General features: G+C 38.1%; 1 protein-coding gene across 4 annotated transcripts in view; it reads right to left on the minus strand.

Annotated features, from left to right (window-relative positions):
• Window positions 1-338: 338 nt before the first annotated feature.
• Window positions 339-23173, minus strand: part of LOC108696196 (1-phosphatidylinositol 4,5-bisphosphate phosphodiesterase epsilon-1) — a 186907-nt gene continuing 164072 nt past the window's right edge. For all 4 annotated transcript variants that reach the window (XM_018225335.2, XM_018225334.2, XM_041568759.1 and 1 more), the window contains 7 exons: window positions 20594-20712; window positions 19344-19472; window positions 13991-14200; window positions 12425-12589; window positions 10449-10667; window positions 6910-7122; window positions 339-1973 (listed from right to left, as the gene is read on the minus strand). In XM_018225335.2, the coding sequence (XP_018080824.1) occupies window positions 6943-7122; window positions 10449-10667; window positions 12425-12589; window positions 13991-14200; window positions 19344-19472; window positions 20594-20712 (1022 nt within the window). In that variant the 3' untranslated portion in view covers window positions 339-1973; window positions 6910-6942. The remainder of the gene's footprint in view (window positions 1974-6909; window positions 7123-10448; window positions 10668-12424; window positions 12590-13990; window positions 14201-19343; window positions 19473-20593; window positions 20713-23173) is intronic.

The following is a 23173-nucleotide window of genomic DNA, read 5'->3' on the forward strand; positions in this document are numbered from 1 at the left end:
CAATTGTTAAAAGCTTTTAATATCCCTTGCTTGGCTGCTGCTCCTGAAAGGAACATAAAACCTACTGTACAGATATGGCATCCGTTATGCGGAAACCCGTTATCCAGAAAGCTTCGAATTATGGTAAGGCTGTCTCCGATAGACCACATTTTATCCAAACAATCCAAATTTAAAAAAAAAGAAATGATTTCCTTTTTCTCTGTAATAATAAAACAGTATCTTGTACTTGATCCCAACTAAGATATAATTAATCCTTATTAGAAGCAAGACCAGCCTATTGGGTTTATTTAACGTTTACATGATTTTCTAGAGAACTTAAGGTATAAGGATTCAAATTACAGAAAGATTCATTATCTGGAAAACCCCAGGTCCCAAGCATTCTGTATAACAGGTCCCATACCTGTACTATTTATGTCTCTAAACACTCTGCCTGTGTAATAATCTGCACAGAGAAATAAATTCTGCTACTTGCAGCTATACAGATCATTACACAAAAACCCTGCGCTGCATGGCATGTGGATAAAAGCCCAGTTTAGCCCACTGGTAAAATTTGTTCATTGAAAAAAGTGTTGAGTGTCAATAGTTTTTTCTCTGATTGTTAAATACTTTCTTAAGAAAAACCCTAGGAAATAGTTTCTAAAGAATTCCATTTGGTGTCAATGACCCATTTCCATTATAGCGCCTTTTCTAGAATACAAACGCAAAATGAACTCAAATTTCAAAGCCAGTAGGGCACCCGGAAAGGTTAAATAGACATGGCCAACACATGGTGCAGCTATTATAAACTGTTACACAAAAAAATAAAACTGTAAACAAACTCCTTATAAAATTAAAAAGTTGTGGGGATAAAAAAGGGGTTAAGTTTGATCCATAAGGTGCACAGATGCGCCTCGTAGCAGATCTCTGCATCTTAGGGGCTTATTTAAAATATTTAAAATATTTAAAATATTTAAAATATTGCATAAATATTGGCGACACAGGGATAGATTTTGGAGCACAAAACACAATATTCACTTATTCAATGCTGATGGAATTAAAACCACAGCGGTTAGCCTATCAGCTACAAGAAAGGAAGGCATTGTGTTATCCAATCATGAACTGTCAATCGGCAGTTACAAATACACACGGCTCCAAAAGAAAAATCCTTCATATCACAATATTGTAGTGCAATGTTACCTAGAACTGTCGAGTCCACGTCTGAATACAAACAATGCGATTTGAAAGGAGATCCCCGCAATTTGGTTTGAAGACCACAATCATTGTTTTTTTGTTAAATATATTTACCACAAGGCTATATTTAAACTATCCAAGTACAATAAAGAACACTTGTGACAGCGGCAAAAATGACACTTTAATTAGAACGGTGTTGCCCTCGTAACACTACTAGGTAGTTATATATATATATATATTGGAAACAAATGTCTGAACCGACCCTTTGTTGTGATTTTGCTTGCGAAAAAGCCAACAGCACATAATGTGTTGAGTATTTCTGTCAATTCTGTGCTCAGTGATTGTGCCTCACAAGCTGCCCTTAGATGTGTTGCCAAGAACGAGCAACATAGTAACACAATGTACTTAATATTAACTGGTTCCCTTTAACGTTTCTCTCCTTATCTCACTGAACAAGCCTTTCTGGTTCTCCTCTCCTAAATCAACCTACTGATTGGGGCCTGCTGGTTCCTTCCATTTGTGTAGCTACACACAGGTACTTGCTAGAACCTTCCTCTCGCTACCGTACCAGACCCCAAAGAAAGCATGTAGTTGTACACACAACTGCAAGAGACATCTCATCATACAACTTCCCATTGAGTGCTCTTCATCGGATCATTTTGGCAGCTTCCAGTTCTTCAGCAACAGAAAGTACCAGGCAGCAGAAGACCTCCTGCAGCAGGTCTGATGCACTTTTACTCCATTATCTGCCGAAGGCTTTTCCTGTGTTTTTCGTTTTATAGGTTCAGGGCTTTCACTGGCATCTGAAAAAATTTATAAATGGTTCAGTTTGAAGAAAAAAATGAAACCTGAAAAATGTAAGCCAGTATGAATTAATAACACTTATAACTGAATGTAAACAGCATGTCAAACTACATAACATAGTACTATATAATTTATCAGCATAATTAAAATCCCCCCTTTTAAAGGGGTTGTTCACCTTTACATTAACTTTTGGGGGCACATTTACTTGAGTAAAGGATTAGAATAAAAAATTCTTCAAATTTCAAAGTATTTTTTTGGCTACTTCGACCATCGAATTGGCTACTTCCACTTTTAATCGAACGATTCAAAATAAAAATCGTTCGACTATTCGACCATTCGATAGTCGAAGTACTGTCTCTTTAAAAAAAACTTCGACCACCTACTTCGCCACCTAAAACCTACCGAGCATCAATGTTAGCCTATGGGGAAGGTCTCCATAGGCTTTCTAGCCAATTTGGGATCGAAGGAAAATCGTTTGATCGATGGATTAAAATTCTTCGAAGCGTTCGATTCGAAGGATTTAATCACAGGAAATGCGGTAAATCCTTCGACTTCGATATTCGAAGCCGAAGGATTTTACTTTGACGGTCGAATATCGAGGGTTAATTAACCCTAAGTAAATGTGCCCCTAAGTATGATGTAGAGAGTGATATTCTGAGACAATTTGCATTTGCTTTTCATTTTTTATTATTTGTGGTTTTTGAGTTATTTATCTTTTTATTCAACAGCTCTCCAGTTTGCAATTTCGGCCATTGGTCCAAATTACCTTAGCAACCATGCATATATGGAATATGGAAAGATGAGTAATAAATAAATAACAATACTTATGTGTAGCCTTACAGAGCATTTGTTTTTTAGGTGGGGTCAGTGACCCCCATTTGAATGCTGGAATGAGTCAGAAGAAGAAGGCAAATAACTGTAAAAAGGAAGGCCAATTGAAAAGTTGCTTAGTATGAGCCATGCTATAACATACTAAAAGTCAACTTAAAGGTCAACCACCCCTTTAAACCATAACCAATTAAACTGGGGATTCCCATTGTCCTGTGAAGAATAGAACACAAACCCCAATATGTAATTAAAGGCACTACGTTTGCCCAGGAGCAGTAACCCATATCAGCCAATAAGATGTTTTTAAACAGGTGACCAGTAAATGCTACTTGCTGATTGGTTTCTATGTGTTACTAACCCTGGGCATTTTATTACATAACCCCAAAAGAGTGTGGGGGGATATGATAATTGCCCATTAATTTCCCTTTTTTTTTTTTTTACCTCTATAGAAAATGGTTTTAATGACAGACTAGAAGAATACATATAAAATGTAGCCTCTCAATATGCCTTGTGATGGCTGCGGGCACTGAACTTCCATTCATATAAGCACAACTACTTGACCACACTCATGCAAGCTCTGTATTCAGATATTAATTTTAATATTGTGGTTGTACAAAACTCATCCATCTAGTACAAACCTCATGCAGATGACTAAAATGTTTGCACAACGGAATAAGGTAGTTGGGATGCCAGGTCAAATCAAAACTCATGCACACACTGTATTGTAATTAACTATCACCTCATACACAGACAACTGTGCCCAAAGCCTTATTGCCAAGCCTGACTGTGGCCTATCAAATGTTTTTTTCCTTGCCTTATGTATGAAGTAGATAGATAACTGGAACACAGCACAGCAAAACAAAATTAAATCGAGTCACTGTATTTATAAGGGGTTGTTTACCTTTGAGTTAACTTCTGGTATGATGTGGATAGTGATATTCTGAGACCATTTGCAATTGGTTTTAATTTTTTATTATTTGAGGTTTCTGAGTTATTTAGCTTTTTATTTAGCAGCTCTTCAATTTCACAGCCTGGTTGCTTGGGTCCAAATTACCCTAGCAACCATGCACTGATTTGAATAAGAGACTGGAATATGAATAGGAGAGGCCTGAATAGAAAGACGAGTAATAAAATGGAGCAATAACAATAAATGTATAGCTTTGCCGAGCTTTTGTTTTTTTTAAGGGGTCAGTGACCCCCATTTGAAAGTTGTAAAGATGCAGAAGAAAAAGACAAATAATGAAAAAACGATTAAATAAAGAAGGAAGACCAATTGAAAAGTTGCTTAGAATTGGCTATTCTATAAGATACTAAAAGTTAACTTAAAGGTAAACCATGCCTTTAGGGTGGTGGCACATGTTGCTACTAGGGGAAATAAGTCACCAGTGACAAATTGCCTCTTCTTCGGGCGACTAATCTCCCCGCAATGCCTTACCGCTGGCTAGAATGTAAATCACCGGCAGGATGGCACCCGGATTGCTTTGTTTCTCCGAAGTTTTCCAAAGTTGCCTCACAAAGAAACTTTGTGCGACTTCGGAAAGCCGAAGCGATCCGAGTGCCATCCCACCGGCGATTTACATTCTAGCCATCGGTAAGGCATTGCGGGGAGATTAGTCGCCGAAGAGGCAATTTGTCGCTGGGTGACTTATCTCCCCAAGTAGCAACGTGTGTCACCACCCTTAAGGGAGGTTCTTAGAATAAAGTGAATAATACAATAATATTCCTGACATCATTGGAAAGAAACCTCTAAGGTTCCCGAAGTCGTAAATCCTCCCTGTTTCTTTTCCCTAAATATTGCTATTTTGACTTAAATCTGGTAATTGCCGGTGCAACAGTTTGATGTTGACTGGAACACATTGGGTTCCCAAAAAATATTTGTATCTCATCCTCGCACCAACTAAACTGCTTGGCTCCTAAGCCATGTTCCTCTAAGCACAATAAAGTATTGTCATGAGATGATCTTTGGTTATTTTATTAGGAATGTAGCAGTACAGGTATGGAACCTGTTATCCAGAATGCTTGGGATCTGGGGTTTTCTGGATAACGAATCTTTCTGTATTTTGGATCTTCCTGCTTTAAGTCTACTAGAAAATCATGTAAACATGAAATAAACCCAATAGGCTGGTTTTGCCTCCAATAAGGATTCATTATATCTTAATTTGGATCAAGTAAAAGATACTGTTTTATTATTACAGAGAAAAGGGTAATCATTTTTTAAATGATAAAATGGAGTCTATGGGAGAAATTACGTAATATATCAGCTTTCTGGATATCGGGTTTCCGGATTATGGATCCCATATCTGTACTATTCTGCTTTGCTGATATTAATCTGGTGGTAAGGAAAGCAGTACTGCCTCTTGTCTGCTCAATAACCTTGAAGCTAACTGTTATTTCAGAAATCATTATAATTTATTATAAAGCGTTACATTTAGATTCCTGACAGCAGAGAAAGGCCAGTGGACCATCAGCACAGCCCATTTTTTTAAGGGAAGTTTTTCATTTATCACTGGGACATTCCAAAGTCTTTCAAGCATTTATCATTCCTATATATTGACTTTCCGGACTTGCACTGTCCTAGTTAAAGAGAATACACTCGTTTTAAAGCTGTAGCATTTCATGGACATCAATTAATGGTATTTGGAATAGGTATGTATGATGTTTCTCTGCTTAGTTCGAAATAACAGTTTGTTAAAGTTACTGTTCCTGGTGATTATATCAGCAAGAATTGTTGTTGATGAAAGCAGCCAGAATTATAATGGTATATGTCATAGAAAACCACAGTCTATATAATTAAAAAGTACAGGTATGGCACTTGTTATTCAGAATGTTCGGGACCTGGGGTTTTCCGGATAACAGATCTTTCCCTAATTTGGAACTTCATACCTCAAGTCTACTAGAAAATCATGTAAACATTAAATTTCCGCAATCGGCTGTTTTTACCTCCAATAAGGAAATCATTTTTAAAAATTTGGATTATTTGGATAAAATGGAGTCTATGGGAAACAGCCATTCCGTAATTCGGAGGTTTCCGGATAAGGGATCCCATACCTGTACTTTTAAATTGAACTTCCTTTATTCAAAGGGAATGCAAGCCACTCCAAAAATAAGGCTTAGAGAAACATAATCTTATCCAGGTATGAGATCCTTTATCCAGACTCCATTTTAATCAAATAATTCTAACTTTTAAAAAAAATTATTTCCTTTTTCTCTGTAATAATAAAACATTACTTTTTAGTAGACATAAAGTATGAAGATCCAAATTACGGAAACATCCCTAGTCCGGGAAACCACAGGTCCCGAGCATTCTGTATAACAGGTCCCATACCTGTTATTGGGCAGTGTCAGCTCATATAATACATCAGACTTATGGCAATGAAAATAGAAAGTTCTGAAGCTATTGACTAAACTCTAATTCTGACTGTAGTAACCTGTTCCTATTCTTCCAATACTTAGGGGCACATTTACTTAGCTTGAGTGAAGGATTCGAATGAAAAAAACTTCGGATCGAACGTTTCGATAGTTGAAGTACTGTCTCTTTAAAAAAAACTTTGACTACCTACTTCAGCACTTTAAACCTACCGAGCATCAATGTTAGCCTATGGGGACCTTCCCCATAGGTTTTCTAAGATTTTTTTGATCGAAGGAAAATCCTTCGATCGATGGACTAAAATCCTTCGATTTAATCAATCGAACGATTTTTCCTACGATCGTATGATCGAAGTATTTGCGGTAAATCTTTCGACTTCGAATATCGAAGTCGAAGGATTTTACTTCGATAGTCGAATATCGAGCGTTAATTAACCCTCGATATTCGACCCTTAGTAAATGTGCCCCTTAGTGATATCAACAGCAGGGGGAAAATATGTAAAAGGAACAGGACCCAATATGCACAACCTAAAAGACTAGATTTTTATCTGGTTTTGAATAAAGAACACCGATTTAAGACTCATTTCTTGGGGGGATTGAGTTTTTTTAAGCTGGTGCATCTTCTGCCAAACATGCAACATTCAATAGCTGTATCTTTAAGATAAAACGCAAAACAGAATCCATTAAAATACATTGTTATCTGTTATGAGACCAGGTATAGGAACAGGTGAACAACCGTACCTGCAAGGAATATGGTGCAAACACATACAGTTGCTATTCATTGATGTCACTGAAGGACAAACTGCATGCAGGTTTTTCATCCCTATTCTGGGTACCTTCTGATGACAATATCTGAGGTGACAAAGTGAAGTTCCGAGATTGCCGGCTGGACTTTGCTAGCTTCTTCAGCTCACTGGCTATAGACAGCCCTTTGCGCTTGTCCTCTCTTGCCGCCTGCAAAGAATGGCCTGTAGATTAATAACAGTGATCTTCCAGCTTTTGTGACACTTTGAAAAATGATCTATATCGACAGCACTGCCTGTTATACGGATCTGCAATGATTGTGTATATAGTGAATAAAGTACCGTATATACTTGAGTATAAGCCGAGTTTTTCAGCATCCAAAATGTGCTGAAAAAGTCTACCTCGGCTTATACTCGGGTCAGTAGCTGAGATTGCAGTCACTTTTAATCATTCCTATACCAACAGTTCACTTGGGGAGAGACTGCAATATCACACAGCGCCCTCTGTTGGTTATATGAAAGAATAACAGTGCGCCCTCTGTTGGTTATATGAAAGAATTACAGTGACTGCAATATCACACAGCGCCATCTGTTGGTTATATGAAAGAATAACAGTGACTGCAATATCACACAGCGCCCTCTGTTGGTTATATGAAGGATTAACAGTGACTGCAATATCACACAGCGCCCTCTGTTGGTTATACGAAAGAATTAACAGTGATGGCAATATCACACAGCACCCTCTGCACATGGTAGTGGGAGAATGCACACAGTAATCCATTTGGCAATTCTCTGTCACCATCAACTTTGCAAAGAAGTCCGGTTGATCGCTGCGGGGCCGCTTTGGCAGAATGTGCGCTGCTGGGAGACAGGGCTGTAGTTGTGTCTAGGCTTATACTAGAGTCAATACGTTTTCCCAGTTTTCGTAGGTAAAATTAGGTACCTCGGCTTATACACGGGTCGGCTTATACTCGAGTATATACGGTACCCCCTCTTGTAAAATATAAGGATATTATAAGTTACCCAGGAGTTTCATGACCATATAAAAACACGAGGCCGAAAGGTCCAGGTCATGGAACTCCTCGGTAACTTCTAATATCCTCAAATTTTGCAACTGGGGCTACTTTTTTATTATAATACACACATTTCAGCGAGTCATGTGACAGAAATGACATCAGAACTCACCGTTTATAACTGATGACATCAGAACTCACCGTTTATAACTGATGACATCAGAACTCACCGTTTATAAGGATATAATTTACAAGATATTCATGGCTTTTGTGTATTATAAGTCATTATAGGCAATGAAAATGGACCTGACACAGATATCAGGCAGCAGCCCCTCATAGCAGATACATTCATCGCTTTTTTTGTAGAACGACAATCACAAAGGATCCACCGACACTAACCAGTTGGTACCAAATGCACAGAAATGTCAGTAATAAAGCTAGTTTAGTAAGATGGTTTTGCACACTTGTATTAGCCCTAGACAGCTTGGTACACTAAGGGGTATATTTATCAAAGAGTGAAGTTAGAGATTGTCACAGTCCTCTAGAGTGATATTCCGCCACTCTCCATTCATTTCCATGGGATTTTGAAAAGAGTATTTATCAAAGGGCAAACTTTCACTTTCACCGAACTCTTTTACAAATCCCGTAGAAATGAATAGAGAGTGGAGGAATTTCACGCTAGAGGACTGTGACAATCTCTAACTTCACTCTCTTTGATAAATATACCCTTTAGTCACATCTGCCTTTTTTGACCTGAAAACCTTTATATAATGCAGAACACAATATGCAATGTGCAAAATAGGGCCCAAACAGCCATTTTTTTGCCCTTTGCATACTGTGTTCTTCATTGTGTAAAATGCCACAGTCCTCTGCTCTCTGGTGATTGGAAAGAAGGGAAGACACATGGGGCAGATTTACTAACCGGCGAAAAGTTAACAGCGTCCACTTTGCACGCAGCGCAACACTTCGCCAGGTGAAAATTTGCTCAGATTACGCTAATTCACTAAAATGCAGAGTTTCATCCTGGGCGACGATTGCTGGCGACTTTTTGCTAACGTTACTTCGGCAATGAGAGCATTTGATAGTGATGCGCTAGCGCTTATTTCTGCCTAGCGAAACTTTGCTAGGGATCTTGCGCTCAGATCAATTTGCGTAGGGTGGGAAATTTAAAGTTGTATGGACGTCTTCATGTTAAATGTTGGTGCATATACTTACAAATTACACTTTTTAAAACACACGTCCAGGTAACCTTAATAAAGACAATAGACTTATTCTACTGTAATGCCTTACACATGTAAAATGAATGTTCCATATGTTTGCAAATGTATGGAGAAAACCGGTTACCCATAAAAAGTTTGTTAGATCTTTTGCAGGCAATCAGGATGAAAAAAGGAAAAGACGACCAAATTCATCAGCCAAATAAAGGAACCCCATATGTGTTATATTTATTTACTTAATTGTGAGCAGATACAGGCAAACATTCTTGGAAACATTAGCTAGTTATCTGCTTGTGTGTACTCAATATCCAATTGAACTGGACTATGAGTGATATAGGACAAAGCGTTCCACCTAGTATTATTTTTATTTAACATTGAAACCATTAATAACCTTTAAATTGGCAACTGATACACTCTACATACATTTAAAGGAACAGTAACACCAACAATTTTAAATTTTTAAGTAATGAAAATATCATGTACTGTTACCCTGCACTGGTAAAAATGATCTGTTTGCTTCCGAAACACGACTATAGTTCATATAAACAAGCTGCTGTGTAGCAATGGCGGAAATTGAAAAAAGGCTATATGGCACAGGTTAAATAGCGGATAACGGATAACAACATTGTGTTCTACAGAGCTTATCTGCTATCTGCTGTGTAACCTGAGCTTTTTCTCCTTTGAATGGCTGCCCCCATTGCTACACAGCAGCTTATTTATATAAACAATAGTAGTGTTTCTGAAGCAAACACAGCCGGACAATAGTACATGATATTTTCATTACTTTAAAACACTTTCATTTTTTGAAAATACTGTTCCTTTAATACACAACTCCTATCTAGAGAGTATGAACGTTTGTGTGGATGAGCTGCAAGGTGTTCGATTTAGATATTGTCAGGAGTGGTTACTCAGACACCGAGTATTTCTTCTCGAAAGTGAAAAGCAAACATACTGTATGCATTGCTCTCTGTATATATAACCATTTCATTTTGGTCACTGAGTGACAGAGACAAGTTAACCTTCAAGTTATATTTGACACAGTAATTCAATCTTCAAAGAAATGCCTCTAGAGAGTGAAACAGCAAAACAGGTGCCTGGCATGTTGTGCATGAAATGTACTTGTCTGCCCAGAAGACATTTAATCGTGCAAACCAAGATCTTCCGGAAATAAATGAGACATCCTTTCTGAAACCTGATGGTGGTACCAACACATAGCCGCACGCTGGCCAAGGAATGGCTTGCAAGAATAATCCACCTATGACTAATGCTATCACAATCCATCAAGTGCAAGTATTGGATTCAATTACCTGGACCTGTTCCTTCAGTTTAAGAATGAATTTCCCTGCTCCTTTCCACTTGCTCTGTGCTTGGAATACGCACTCCTGATCCAAGAGAACCCTCTGAATTGTTTTGCTGGTAGAAGATTTCTTATTTGAAGCTTCTTTCATGACTTCCTCCAGAAGAACATAATCACTAGGATTAGGGTTGCTCAGGATGCTGTACGAATATTTAGCCTTGCTTAAAGCCTATAACAAAGAACAAACGTTTGACTTTAGGTAGGGGAAAACTTTTTTTTTAGCTTTAATAACAATATAGCTTGACCTATAGATGTGGTTCTGCGAGTGTCTACTATGATATTCATATCCAAGGAACACATTAAGGGGCCCATTCACTTAGTTTGAGTGAAGGAATAGAAGAAAAAATACTTCAAGTTTCGAAGTGTTTTTTTGGCTACTTCGACCATCGAATGGGCTACTTCGACCTTCGACTACGACTTTGAATCGAATGATTCGAACTAAAAATCGTTTGACTATTCGACCATTCGATAGTCGAAGTACTGTCTCTTTAAGAAAAAACTTTGACCCCCTAGATGTTAGCCTATGGGGAAGGTCCCCATAGGCTTGGCTAACTTTTTTTAGTCGAAGGATAATCCTTCGATCGTTGGATTAAAATCCTTCGAATCGTTCAATTCGAAGGATTCAATCGTTCGATCGAATGATTATTCCTTCGATCGTTCGATCTAAGTATTTGCGCAAAATCCTTCGACTTCGATATTCGAAGTCGAAGGATTTTCATTCCCCAGTCGAATATAGAGGGTTAATTAACCCTCGATATTCGACCCTTGATGAATTTGCCCCTATATGTGAATGCCAACTGCTTGAAAACAGAGTGAACCTATTAAAGCAATTCATTGCTACTGGTGTACGGGAACATTCTAAAGATAACACAGTAAAATAAACTTTTTTGTAAATGAGGGATACATATAGTACAGGTATGGGACCTGTTATCCAAAATTCTCAGGACCTGGGGTTTTCTGGATAACGCATCTTACTGTAATTTGGATCTTCATACCTTAAATCTACTAGAAAATCAAGTATTTAATAAACCCAATAAGCTGGTTTTGCTTCCAATAAGGAATCATTATATCTTAGTTTGGACAAGGTACTGTTTTATTAGCACAGGAAAAAAAGGAAATAATTTTTGAAAATTTAGAATACTTGGATAAAATGGAGTCTATGTGAGACAGCCGTTCCATAATTCACAGCTTTCTGGCTAACCAGTCTCTGGATAACGGATCCCATACCTGTATATTGAAAGTGTGTTGGGTTCCTGAATAGACAATGTATATCCTATTATGCTTAGCTTACTGTGAACAAATGTTGCCAATAACTGCTAGAGGAAGAGGCATCAATGTCAATAACCTAAGGAGGCCAATCTAGTGTGCTCTCCAAGCATATGGCCCAAGGACCAATCAGACAGTAAGCAAAGGAGTGGCAACACACATGGCCAACAGTGCATCAGCAGATTACATTTACAAATCTTCCTGAGTCCAAACCTGACCAAAATCCATGTGGATATCAGTTATGTTTGACAGGTCACAATACACATTCCGTCATACAAAGCTTTGTTTTATACAATAGTTATGGTATATGTATGGCAAGCTTTAGAAATATGAGTGATTATTGGAGTATGGACATCCCATGGATGTCTGACATATTGTTGTAATTTGAGTTATTCTCTTTATGGAAGCAAATTGGATGCAATTGTTCATGCCAAGAAAGCCTTTACAAGTCAAGACCAAAATAGCAACGATGGATTGCCGTGTTATCATAGCAAATATATTGTGGCTAGTCTGTATGTGAAATTGCAAGGTATCTGCTCTATGTACCATTCAATGTTCATGTTTAGGAGTAGCAGAGACGAGTCCTTATGTATTTAGAAGAATGATGAGACTTGGCAGGCAACTAAAGGAAGATGTATAATGTATCTGCATTCTTATTACCTGCTGGATAACTTCCTGAGCTGTACTGAATCGTAAGGCTTTGATAACAGTTCGCGGCTGTTCAGGGGAAACATCATGGACCTGGACAAAGAAGCTCTCGTCATCTGAGCTCACGGTCACCTCTTTCTCTTCTTTGTCCTCTTGAACATTTTTGTCATTCATGTTCTGACAAAGTGAAACAAATCAACAGATTTATCAAATCTAGTATAAACAAAGGGATGCATAGAAACTTATTACATGCAGTTTTTATAAACCTTCCCCTAGAGCAGTGATCCCCACCCAGTGGCTCGTGAGGAACTTGTTTCTCAACGACCCCTTGGATGTTGTTCCCAGTGGCCTCAATGCAGCCACTTGTTTTTCAATTCCTGGTTTGGAGGCAAGTTTTGGTTGCATAAAAACAGGTGTACTGCCAAATAGAGCCTGTAGGCTGCAAGTCCACATAGGGGCTACCAAGTGGACAGTCACAGCACATATTTTGCACCACCCAGGAACATTACTTATGCTTGCACTGCTCCCCAACTCTTTTTACATCTGAATGTGGCTCACGGGTAGAAAGAGTTGGGGACCCCTGCCCTATGGCAATGACAGACATAGTGAGAGATGGCCTTCCATATTTCCTCACTATTAAAGGGATTCTGTCATCAGAAAACATGTTTTTTTCAAAACACATCAGTTAATAGTGCTACTCCAGCAGACTTCTGCACTGAAATCCATTTCTCAAAAGATCAAACAGATTTTTTTATATTCAATTTTGAAATCTGACATGGGGCTAGACATTTTGTCAATTTCCCAGCTGCCCCTTGTGCCTGCACTTTAGGAGAGAAATGCTTTCTGGCAGGCTGCTGTTTTTCCTTCTCAATGTAACTGAATGTGTCTCAGTGAGACATGGGTTTTTACTATTGAGTGTTGTTCTTAGATCTACCAGGCAGCTGTTATCTTGTGTTAGGGAGCTGTTATCTGGTTACCTTCCCATTGTTCTTTTGTTTGGCTGCTGGGGGGGGGGGAAGGGAGGGGGGTGATATCACTCCAACTTGCAGTACAGCAGTAAAGAGTGATTGAAGTTTATCAGAGCACAAGTCACATGACTTGGGGCAGCTGGGAAATTGACAATATGTCTAGCCCCATGTCAGATTTCAAATTTGAATATAAAAAAAATCTGTTTGCTCTTTTGAGAAATAGATTTCAGTGCAGAATTCTGCTGGAGCAGCACTATTAACTGGTTCGTTTTGAAAAAAAATGTTTTCCCAGTGACAGTATCCCTTTAAGCCATTCAATAATAACTTGTAATTAGAATGGCAAATATGGTCAAACTCAAATATAGCTGCATCCAATAATGATTGACAAGAGTCAAGTATAAACAAAGGAGGTAGGATTCCCAGTAGAGGATCAATGAGCATGAACTTTAAGAATACATCCCCAATGTTGTTAGACAACAGCATAACCATAATCCAGCAATGTTTAGGGGGATGATCACTGCCGTGGAAGGTTTATGTCCCATTTAATATCCAAAATTACTTATTGCCAAGAGGTCATAATGCTTGGGTGATTATCTGTAAAGCAACCTACTTCCTCTCGTGTTTTAAGGATGATTCTCCCCGCGTATCCTTCTTCTGGAAACCAACTATTTAGAATTTGCAGGATGTCTTCTTCTGGACTAATCACTCGCTGGAACGGCAATTTCTTGCATTCATTTTTGTCTTTAGATACAAAGCATTTTTCCTCCATCAAAAAATAGTCAGTGATATCTGCTTCATTGCCTTGTATAGTAGCCAAAATCTGTGAATCAGACACAATGGAAAAAAAAGCGATCATTCATCTATGTATTTATATTTTCATTATGCCAGGGCGGGCAGGCTACTGCAATAATAATATTCACATATAAAGCAGTCATATCCTAGTGTACCAGGGCCTGATACATATGATACCGTTTTGAGCAGGGCTCTCCAAACCTATTTTTAGGGGCTGATTCACTATGGGTCGAATATCGAGGGTTAATTAACCCTCGATATTCGACTAGAAATTGAAATCCTTCGACTTCGAATATCGAAGTCGAAGGATTTAGCGCAAATGCTACGATCGTACGATCGAAGGATTATTCCTTCGATCGAACGATTAAATCCTTCGAATCGAACGATTCGAAGGATTTAAATCCAACGATCGAAGGAATATCCTTCGATCAAAAAAACTTAGGAAAGCCTATGGGGACCTTCCCCATAGGCTAACATTGACTTCGGTAGCTTTTATCTGCCGAACTAGGGGGTCGAAGGTTTTTTTAAAGAGACAGTACTTCGACTATCGAATGGTCGAATAATCGAATGATTTTTAGTACGAATCCTTCGATTCGTAGTCGTAGTCGAAGGTCGAAGTAGCCCATTCGATGGTCGAAGTAGCCCAAAAAATACTTCGAAATTCGAAGTTTTTTTACTTTGAATCCTTCACTCGAATTTAGTGAATCGGCCCCTTAGTCTTTAACTTGTTTTTTAAATTATTGTAAGTTTGTTTAAAATTACAATAAATATAAATAAATGATGATTACTTTGCAAACATGGGGGTAAATTTACTAAGCAGCAAAAATTCACAGCCATCACAACACTTCGCGAGGCGAAAATTCGCTCAGACTACGCTAATTTACTAAAATGCTAAATTGCTTTCCGGGCGCCGAACACTGGCGTTCAATTTTGCCCCAGCCCTCTATAGGCTGGGGCCTTCCTGCATTATCAGGGCATTTCCCCTCTTAAAATCTATGCTGTTTAAAAGGAAAGTCCCACATTACCTTCCTAACACCAAGGAGAAAGAAATAACAGAAAACCTCAGTTGCTCACGGGATAACTGCATTATTGCTTTAAGAGATATGTATTGAGTGACACTCGCAATCTGGTTTTATTTATATGAAATACAGATATGATGCATATTGTTATTGTTTGTACGGCTCCCTGTGATTTTAGAGTCAGAGTCAGTTTCATCCTTTTGTGAAGCTGTACCATCTTTATAAAATATACATAAGTTGAGAGACAGATCTACATGAAAGGCACAGAACCCAGGGATCTACCAAGCCAGGTAATGGAGTAATGGAGTAATGGAGGCCACTCTGTAACATTCTTCCTGGGAACATAATCTGTTTATGAAGACAAAAGGGAATGAGCAATATTGTGTTTAAAATGGGTTGACAGCTCTTATTTTTTCCCTTTAATTATATTTCCTAATTTTAAACCTAAACTCTGAACTGTTTCTGTATATTACTAAAAAATCTAATTAAAGTCTCCTTTGTTCCACGGGATGTAATACTTCAGTGCAAAAGTGGTTTCCTTTGAAAAAAATGTGGACAAATATTCGTTCAATATACTACAGAAAAGCATTAGTGTCAGGCAGTAATTCTGCTTTTTATCCAATTTTATCCAAGATGATTTTTTTTTACCTTTTACACATTTCTTTAAATACGTTTTATAATGTGCATTTATATATAAGGCTAACAATAGTGAAACACCTGAAAATGAAATTGGCACATATTGTTTGTTGGTCTGGTCCCTGTCTCTTGTCCTTTGAGTTGAAGAAAAACTGCCAGTGGCCAATGAAGCCTAAACATAAGTGGTAAAACACTAGGGGCATCAAAGTGCTCCACTTATTATTTATTTGAAAAGAACTTGAGTCCAGTGTCTGACTGGACTCTGTAAATTAATAATTTTTCCTTTTTTTATGTAGGTAGCCTAATCAGTGTGCTAGGAACTGCAGATAGTCTTTGTGATTTTGGTTAGTGTAAATTGGATGAACATATTACATAGAGTACAAATGTGGTGTTCAGGTCTTCTTATATAACTAGTAGAGGTATGCAGAAACCTATTATCTAAGAAGCTTCGAATTACGGGAAGGCCATCTCCCAAGGGGGTATATTTATCAAAGAGTGAAGTTAATAGTGAAGTTCCGCCACTAGAGTGAAATTCCGCCACTCTCCATTCATTTCTATGGGATTTTTAAAGGCATATTTATCAAAGGGTGAACATTCACTTTCACCCATTGATAAATATGCCTTTCAAAATCCTATAGAAATTAATTGTGAGCTGCGGAATTTCACTCTAGTGGCGGAACTTCACTCTTTGATAAATTTACCCCATAGACTGAATTTTAATCAAATATTTAAATTTTGTGGGACCTGCTATCCAGAATGCTTGAGACCTGGGGCTTTTCCAGGGATCTTTCCGTAATTTAGATAATCCTATTTTATTATGACTTAAAATTTAAACATTAATTAAACTCAATAGGCTGGTTTTGCTTCCAATAAGGATTAATTATATCTTAGTTAGGATCAAGTACAAGGTACTGTTTTTATTTTACAGAGAAAAAGGAAATCATTTCCTTTAAATAGAATCTATGGAGATGGCCTTCCCATAATACTACAAGTGTTTCCGGATAATGGATCATATGCCTTTATTTCCTTTTTGCCTTTTCTAAAACAGTACCTTGTACTTGATCCCAACTAAGATATAATTAAACCACATTTGAAGCAAAACAATCTTATTGGGTTTAATTAATCTGTAAATAATTTTTTAAGTAGTCTCTAAAACCCCAGGTCTGGATAACAGGTCCCCTACCTGTATAGTAACCCAGTCCTGCAAGCACTTTTGTAGCATTAATTGCTAATTTACAAAAAAAAAATCTTTATATCTTTTTAAAATCAACTATTTGTGTTAATTTGGCCTGCACAATTGTACAGGAAAATGCCCATTTGACTTAGATGGGTTGTCTAATGCAAATATATCTGTTTTACTCTGGTTTCAGCTCTTTCCAACTGGCCATTTTCCCAAAAACATCCGACAACTTCTTGTATCTAAATTAAGTTGTGTCTGTTATTATTCTTGCAATAAGCTGGCTATACCTGTACATATCTAGTCATATTTGTAGAGGTTGTTTGCTTGAATTAAGAGAAAAACTGAAGGTGTGCGCAAACCAATTAATAAATAGAGATCAAAACTGTTTGGAGGTTGATCCTGTAGAGGCCATTACATTTCAGTCACTTAGTATTGGAAGCAATATAATTGTTGAATGTATAGATTTACAACTGATTTATAACCGGTAAAATGTTTGAATGGCAATACAAGTGATGGGAGGCTTATCTTTTAATTCTGCACCTCTTTGGTTTTGATGTGGATGGTGAATTCCAGAGCCAAAGAGCTAGATTTTATATTTAAAGTTAGCTCTATACAAGTCCAAAACTGCCATAATGATCAAAAACAATTGAACAGTTACTCGGGAGAAAACAATAGGAAAATCCATTCAAATCCTCATTAGACAAATGGAAGAAAAAATAATAATTCTTGAGTAACCCTTTATTAGAGAAAGAAAAGTTCCAAGAAAAACCAAAAAAACCTTGATGGCTTACAGGAAAGTTATTATTTTATATGTAAGAGGATTATTACAGTAAATTAAGTAATAGATAAGTGATGTAAATTGACTGCTTATTACAATATCTATTTGCTGTAACATTAAGCCACTTGAATCTGCCATCCTAGTACTGTGCATTAGCAGAATTAACAGTAATTGGGTCAGCCTCTAATATAGTTTAGACTAGATTTGACTCTTTGGAATAATCCCATGTAAAATTGGTAAAATCAGGAGCATAAAGGGGCCCAGAATGGTAAAAACCATCAATAGAAGACAGACAGAAATTTTAATTCTCTTCAAGGCAAACATCATTGCCTAGAAGTCTAAATAGTGATTTCTATTGGAGTATTCCAGAGGAAATGTGATAAACTTCTAAAAGTGAGTGTAGTGTGGAATCTTACATCCATACGTATCCCTGTGTTACCCAGATCATAAGTAGTATACCAACTCACCAACATCATTGTGAGATGTCATTGATGGGGGGGGTGATCTAACTAATTGAAAGTGAGGCAGAGGGATCCTCCCTCGATGGACATCCCGGATGACTGAAGGCTCTAGGAGAGGCCTGGTCTTGGTTCCCAACCAAAATATAGAGACTACAGAAAGGTAATGCCCCTCTTGAGCTCTACTATCGGAGGAGGCCTAGAGTTCCAGTCCATCAGTGCATAAAGATATCCACCTACTACTTGCCAAGCTGCACCTTATGGGATTCTCTGAGGTGTATTTCTTAGCACTCCTTTATCCTGGTTTTCCTAGTCTCTCCGACCAATATAATGGAGAGTTCCAAGGTTTGCCGGATTGCTATTTGGTAGACACCCTGTGTGTGCATAGTGTGACTGTGTTCAAGAAATATCACAAAAGTGTTATATAAGAATGAAAGAAAAGTAAGAAAATCAAGAATATTATTTTTGTAAACTGGATACCTGTATATACTGGAAGATAATGGTGATAATAGCATCAACATTGAGATCTGTCAGTAGTAAAGAGTCTAATGTCAAGTGATATTAAGGTAGATGGGAAATATTAGTCTTTAAAACAACCAGAACTGGCAATAAGAAGAAACAACATTTAAAGATTTTGGGACAGAAAGGTTAATAAAGTAATATGCCATGTAGAGGTGTAAGGGCCACTTTATCTGCCAATATTCTTGCAGGCATTTGTTATTTATAGGGGTAAGTTTACACTGGCATTAAATTGTAGTGTCTACCATTACAGTTTAGAAGAATAAGGGGGAATGTAATTAAAAATTGCAGGCGTTGTTTAAAATGGTGTTTTTGTCAATGTTTAGCTCTGTTCGAAATCATTCGATGGCGAATATCACATCGCTAAGCAAAAGTTAGCCTTAACACCTGCTCTGGAGTTACAAATTTCATCGCAAAATACACCTTGTGATTGTGAAGTTTTATTACATACACTGCAAAACTTTGCAAGGAAGTCATTATTGCTAGTATAATTGTGAAAATAAATGACATACAGTAATTTGGACAGTTTGATTTTCACTTCCAGCATACAGGAAAGAAAATCTAAGGAAATATGAACCTACTTGATCAAGAAGTTGCTTTGCATTGGTCCCAAGACTGATTTCAAAGACTGTAAATGGTTCAGGCCCAGGAATGCCATGAACTGTAGCTTTAAATGTGGCTGGAGCCTTCCTTTCTTCTGAGCTGAAAAACTAAATACAAACATTTTCATGTAGATGTAGTTCATGAAATCTACAAATACATCGCCGATATGGTATAGTGCTTATTCTCAGACTTTAAAATCTTCATTTCTGTGGGACATTTTTACGGTTTACAGCCCAAATATCAATCAAACACGAAAAAATCTCTTAGTGGAGATGGAGAAAGTTGGGCTCTTGTTCTTCCAGTAATAAGGGGGAGTTGCCTGAGATATTAGGTTAAAGACAAAACAGATATTCACAGCTAATTGGGTAGTCTTTTCTATTCAGCGGATATCTGGACCTTTGCTTCAATTTTTTATCATCCTTGATTTTCCAGGTAGGAGTAGTTTGCTTCTACAGGACTTATTGGTTACAGATGTTTCCCATCAGGTTCTCTATAAAATCCCCATCTATCCCATAATTTGATACCCATTGTAGGTCAAGTTTACTTGATACTACCTGTATCCTGACTCCTAGCTCTTGATTCCTGCCCTGTTCCTACTATCAATCTCCTGGTTTTGACCTTGGCCTGTTTCATGTTATCGAGTTTGACTTACAATTCAGTCTGCATTTGTTTATCCGGTTCTGGCCCAGGTTCTTATGGCTATAAATCTGCCCTTGCTGATTACATCCCTGAGTTTTGCATTTGGCACACTTTCTCTGCTCATTTGAATTCTCTGTATTCTCCTGACTTTGTAGAGCTTGAGTAGCTGAAGTCTGCACCCAAAGTTAAAGGTGGCTGTTACAGGCAGAAGAACCTGCTGAGATGGGGATCTAGTTATTCCCCTGGGATTCGGGATTGCCTCATGTGACATTGCCACTGGACATTGACATCCATTGTCAGAGGACTAGGTGTTCCTCACTGTAACTTTTCATCTTCCTTCACACGCAGCAAAGTATTTCTCCCTTCAAAGATGTAGAAATTAATTTGGCTTTTCCATTAGTACCAAAGCTCAGAGTAGGTTCTAGAAATAATACTTCCCCTGTATATCATATCTATGACATGTATCAAGGGACACCTGCTGCTCACTTAATAATGTAACATTACAAGAACAACTCATTAAATTAATTGGTATGAATTGGAAGTTAATTAGCCAGTTAGAACATATGCAAATAATATATACTTCACTTACCAAGGAGGCGGGTAAGGTATTTCCATTAGGAATCTCTTCCATTCTCCTGCTGTTTATAAATAAGGTAGAAACCTCTAAGGACTCATTATGTAAATTTCTCAGCTGAAGGTGTCTGTAACCTAAAGGGATATACAGGTGAAACAAAGAAAAGTACAGAAGATAAATGATAACATTCATAATTGTATATTTATATGTAGTCTTTATGCTTGTTAAGATGGAAACACATTTATTGACACTCTCCCTAACACTCGGTAACTTCCCTGCCTACGTCTGTGATAATCTACATCGACCTGACCACTAGTGTTATCTTACAAGAAATCCTATTGTGAAGTGAAGTATGAAGGAGTGAAGAGTAGTGACTGGTAACTGCACACCTGAAACCTCACTTACCCAGATTTATTTCATGTTGATGCTCAGCCTCATAGCCACTTAATACACCAAACATGCTAATACCCTGTTCTTACGGATCATGCGTAGATAATACTGGCACTCCTAAGTTGTCTCAATGATTTTGTGAACTTACTTAATATTAAACATACATTTTTCTTGAGCCTTTCTTTCAGGAAGTTGTAGTACTAAATGCTCTTCTGTGCATTCTGGCTGCAGTTATTCTGAGCTGGAAGCACTGTTTAAAATGACTCTTTTAGTTCTACGGGTTGGATTAATGGTTGTGCATGAGAACTGAGTAGAGATGTCGCGAACTGTTCGCCGGCGAACTTGTTCGCGCGAACATCGGGTGTTCGCGCTCGCCGGAAGTTCGCGAACGTCGCGCGACGTTCGCCATTTTGGGTTCGCCATTGTTGGCGCTTTTTTTGCCCTCTCACCCCAGACCAGCAGGTACATGGCAGCCAATCAGGAAGCTCTCCCCTGGACCACTCCCCTTCCCTATAAAAACCGAAGCCCTGCAGCGTTTTTTCACTCTGCCTGTGTGTGCTGAAGAGATAGTGTAGGGAGAGAGCTGCTGCCTGTTAGTGATTTCAGGGACAGTTGAAAGTTTGCTGGCTAGTAATCGTTTTGATACTGCTCTGTTATTGGAGGGACAGAAGTCTGCAGGGGTTTGAGGGACATTTAAGCTTAGGTAGCTTTGCTGGCTAGTAATCTACCTTCTACTGCAGTGCTCTGTATGTAGCTGCAGTGGGCAGCTGTCCTGCTTCTGATCTCATCTGCTGACTGCTGCAATAACAGTAGTCCTTGTAAGGACTGCTTTTATTTATTTTTTGTTGTTTTACTACTACTACTACTACTACTATAAGAGCCCAGTGCTATTAGTCTAGCAGTGTTGGGGAGTGGGACTGGTGTGCTAATCTGCTGCTCCTAGTAGTTCAGCAGCACCAACTTTAATTTTTTTTTTTTAATATTCATTTTTTTTTTATTTTACTTTTTTTTATTTTACTACCGCTGTAGTAGTGTATAAGTTGACCTTTTAGGCATTATTTGCCCTGTAGGCATTATTTGCACACTGTTTTCTTCAACCCGCCATCGAGCTGTGTGACCTTGTTCACATTCTGTCTAAATATCCATAATATTACCGTCTCCAGAAAAAACACCGGAGTCACTTTTTTCAAGCAGCCATAATATATTTTACGTAATCCGTATCCACCGCTGTAGTAGTGTATACGTTGGCCTTGTAGGCATTATTTGCACACTGTTTTCTTCAACCCGCCATCGAGCTGTGTGACCTTGTTCCCATTCTGTCTAAATATCCATAATATTACCGTCTCCAGAAAAAACACCGGAGTCACTTTTTTCAAGCAGCCATAATATATTTTACGTAATCCGTATCCACCGCTGTAGTAGTGTATACGTTGGCCTTGTAGGCATTATTTGCACACTGTTTTCTTCAACCCGCCATCGAGCTGTGTGACCTTGTTCCCATTCTGTCTAAATATCCATAATATTACCGTCTCCAGAAAAAACACCGGAGTCACTTTTTTCAAGCAGCCATAATATATTTTACGTAATGGCGAAAAATGACTATTTTCAGCATTTATATGGCATATTTTTTCTGGCAACTGTGCTTCAGTGGCTGCGTCCAAAAAAACTGGGCAAACAATGCCTACAAGGTCAACGTATGGCAGTTGTTTAAAGAGAACAGTAGATTACTAGCCAGCAAAGCTACCTAAGCTAAAATGTCCCTCAAATCCCTGCAGACTTCTGTCCCTCCAATACAGAGCAGTATCAAGCAGATTACTAGCCAGCAAACTTACTATCATCTGTCCCTGAAATCACTAACAGCTCTCCCCCTACACTATCTCTTCCAAGCACACACAGGCAGATTTTTCAGATACATTTTTGCCCTTGATCCCCCTCTGGCATGCCACTGTCCAGGTCGTTGCACCCTTTAAACAACTTTAAAATCATTTTTCTGGCCAGAAATGTCTTTTCTAGATGTTAAAGTTCGCCTTCCCATTGAAGTCTATGGGGTTCGCGAACCGTTCGCGAACCGCTCGCATTTTTGCGCAAGTTCGCGAATATGTTCGCGAACTTTTTTTCCGACGTTCGCTACATCCCTAGAACTGAGTCAACTAAATGCTTTCTGATCATTTAACTTTGTATAGTGTTTTAAAGAATAAAGTTTTC

The sequence above is a fragment of the Xenopus laevis genome, chromosome 7L (assembly GCF_017654675.1).
Source record: "Xenopus laevis strain J_2021 chromosome 7L, Xenopus_laevis_v10.1, whole genome shotgun sequence".
In the NCBI taxonomy this organism is placed as follows: Eukaryota; Metazoa; Chordata; class Amphibia; order Anura; family Pipidae; genus Xenopus; species Xenopus laevis.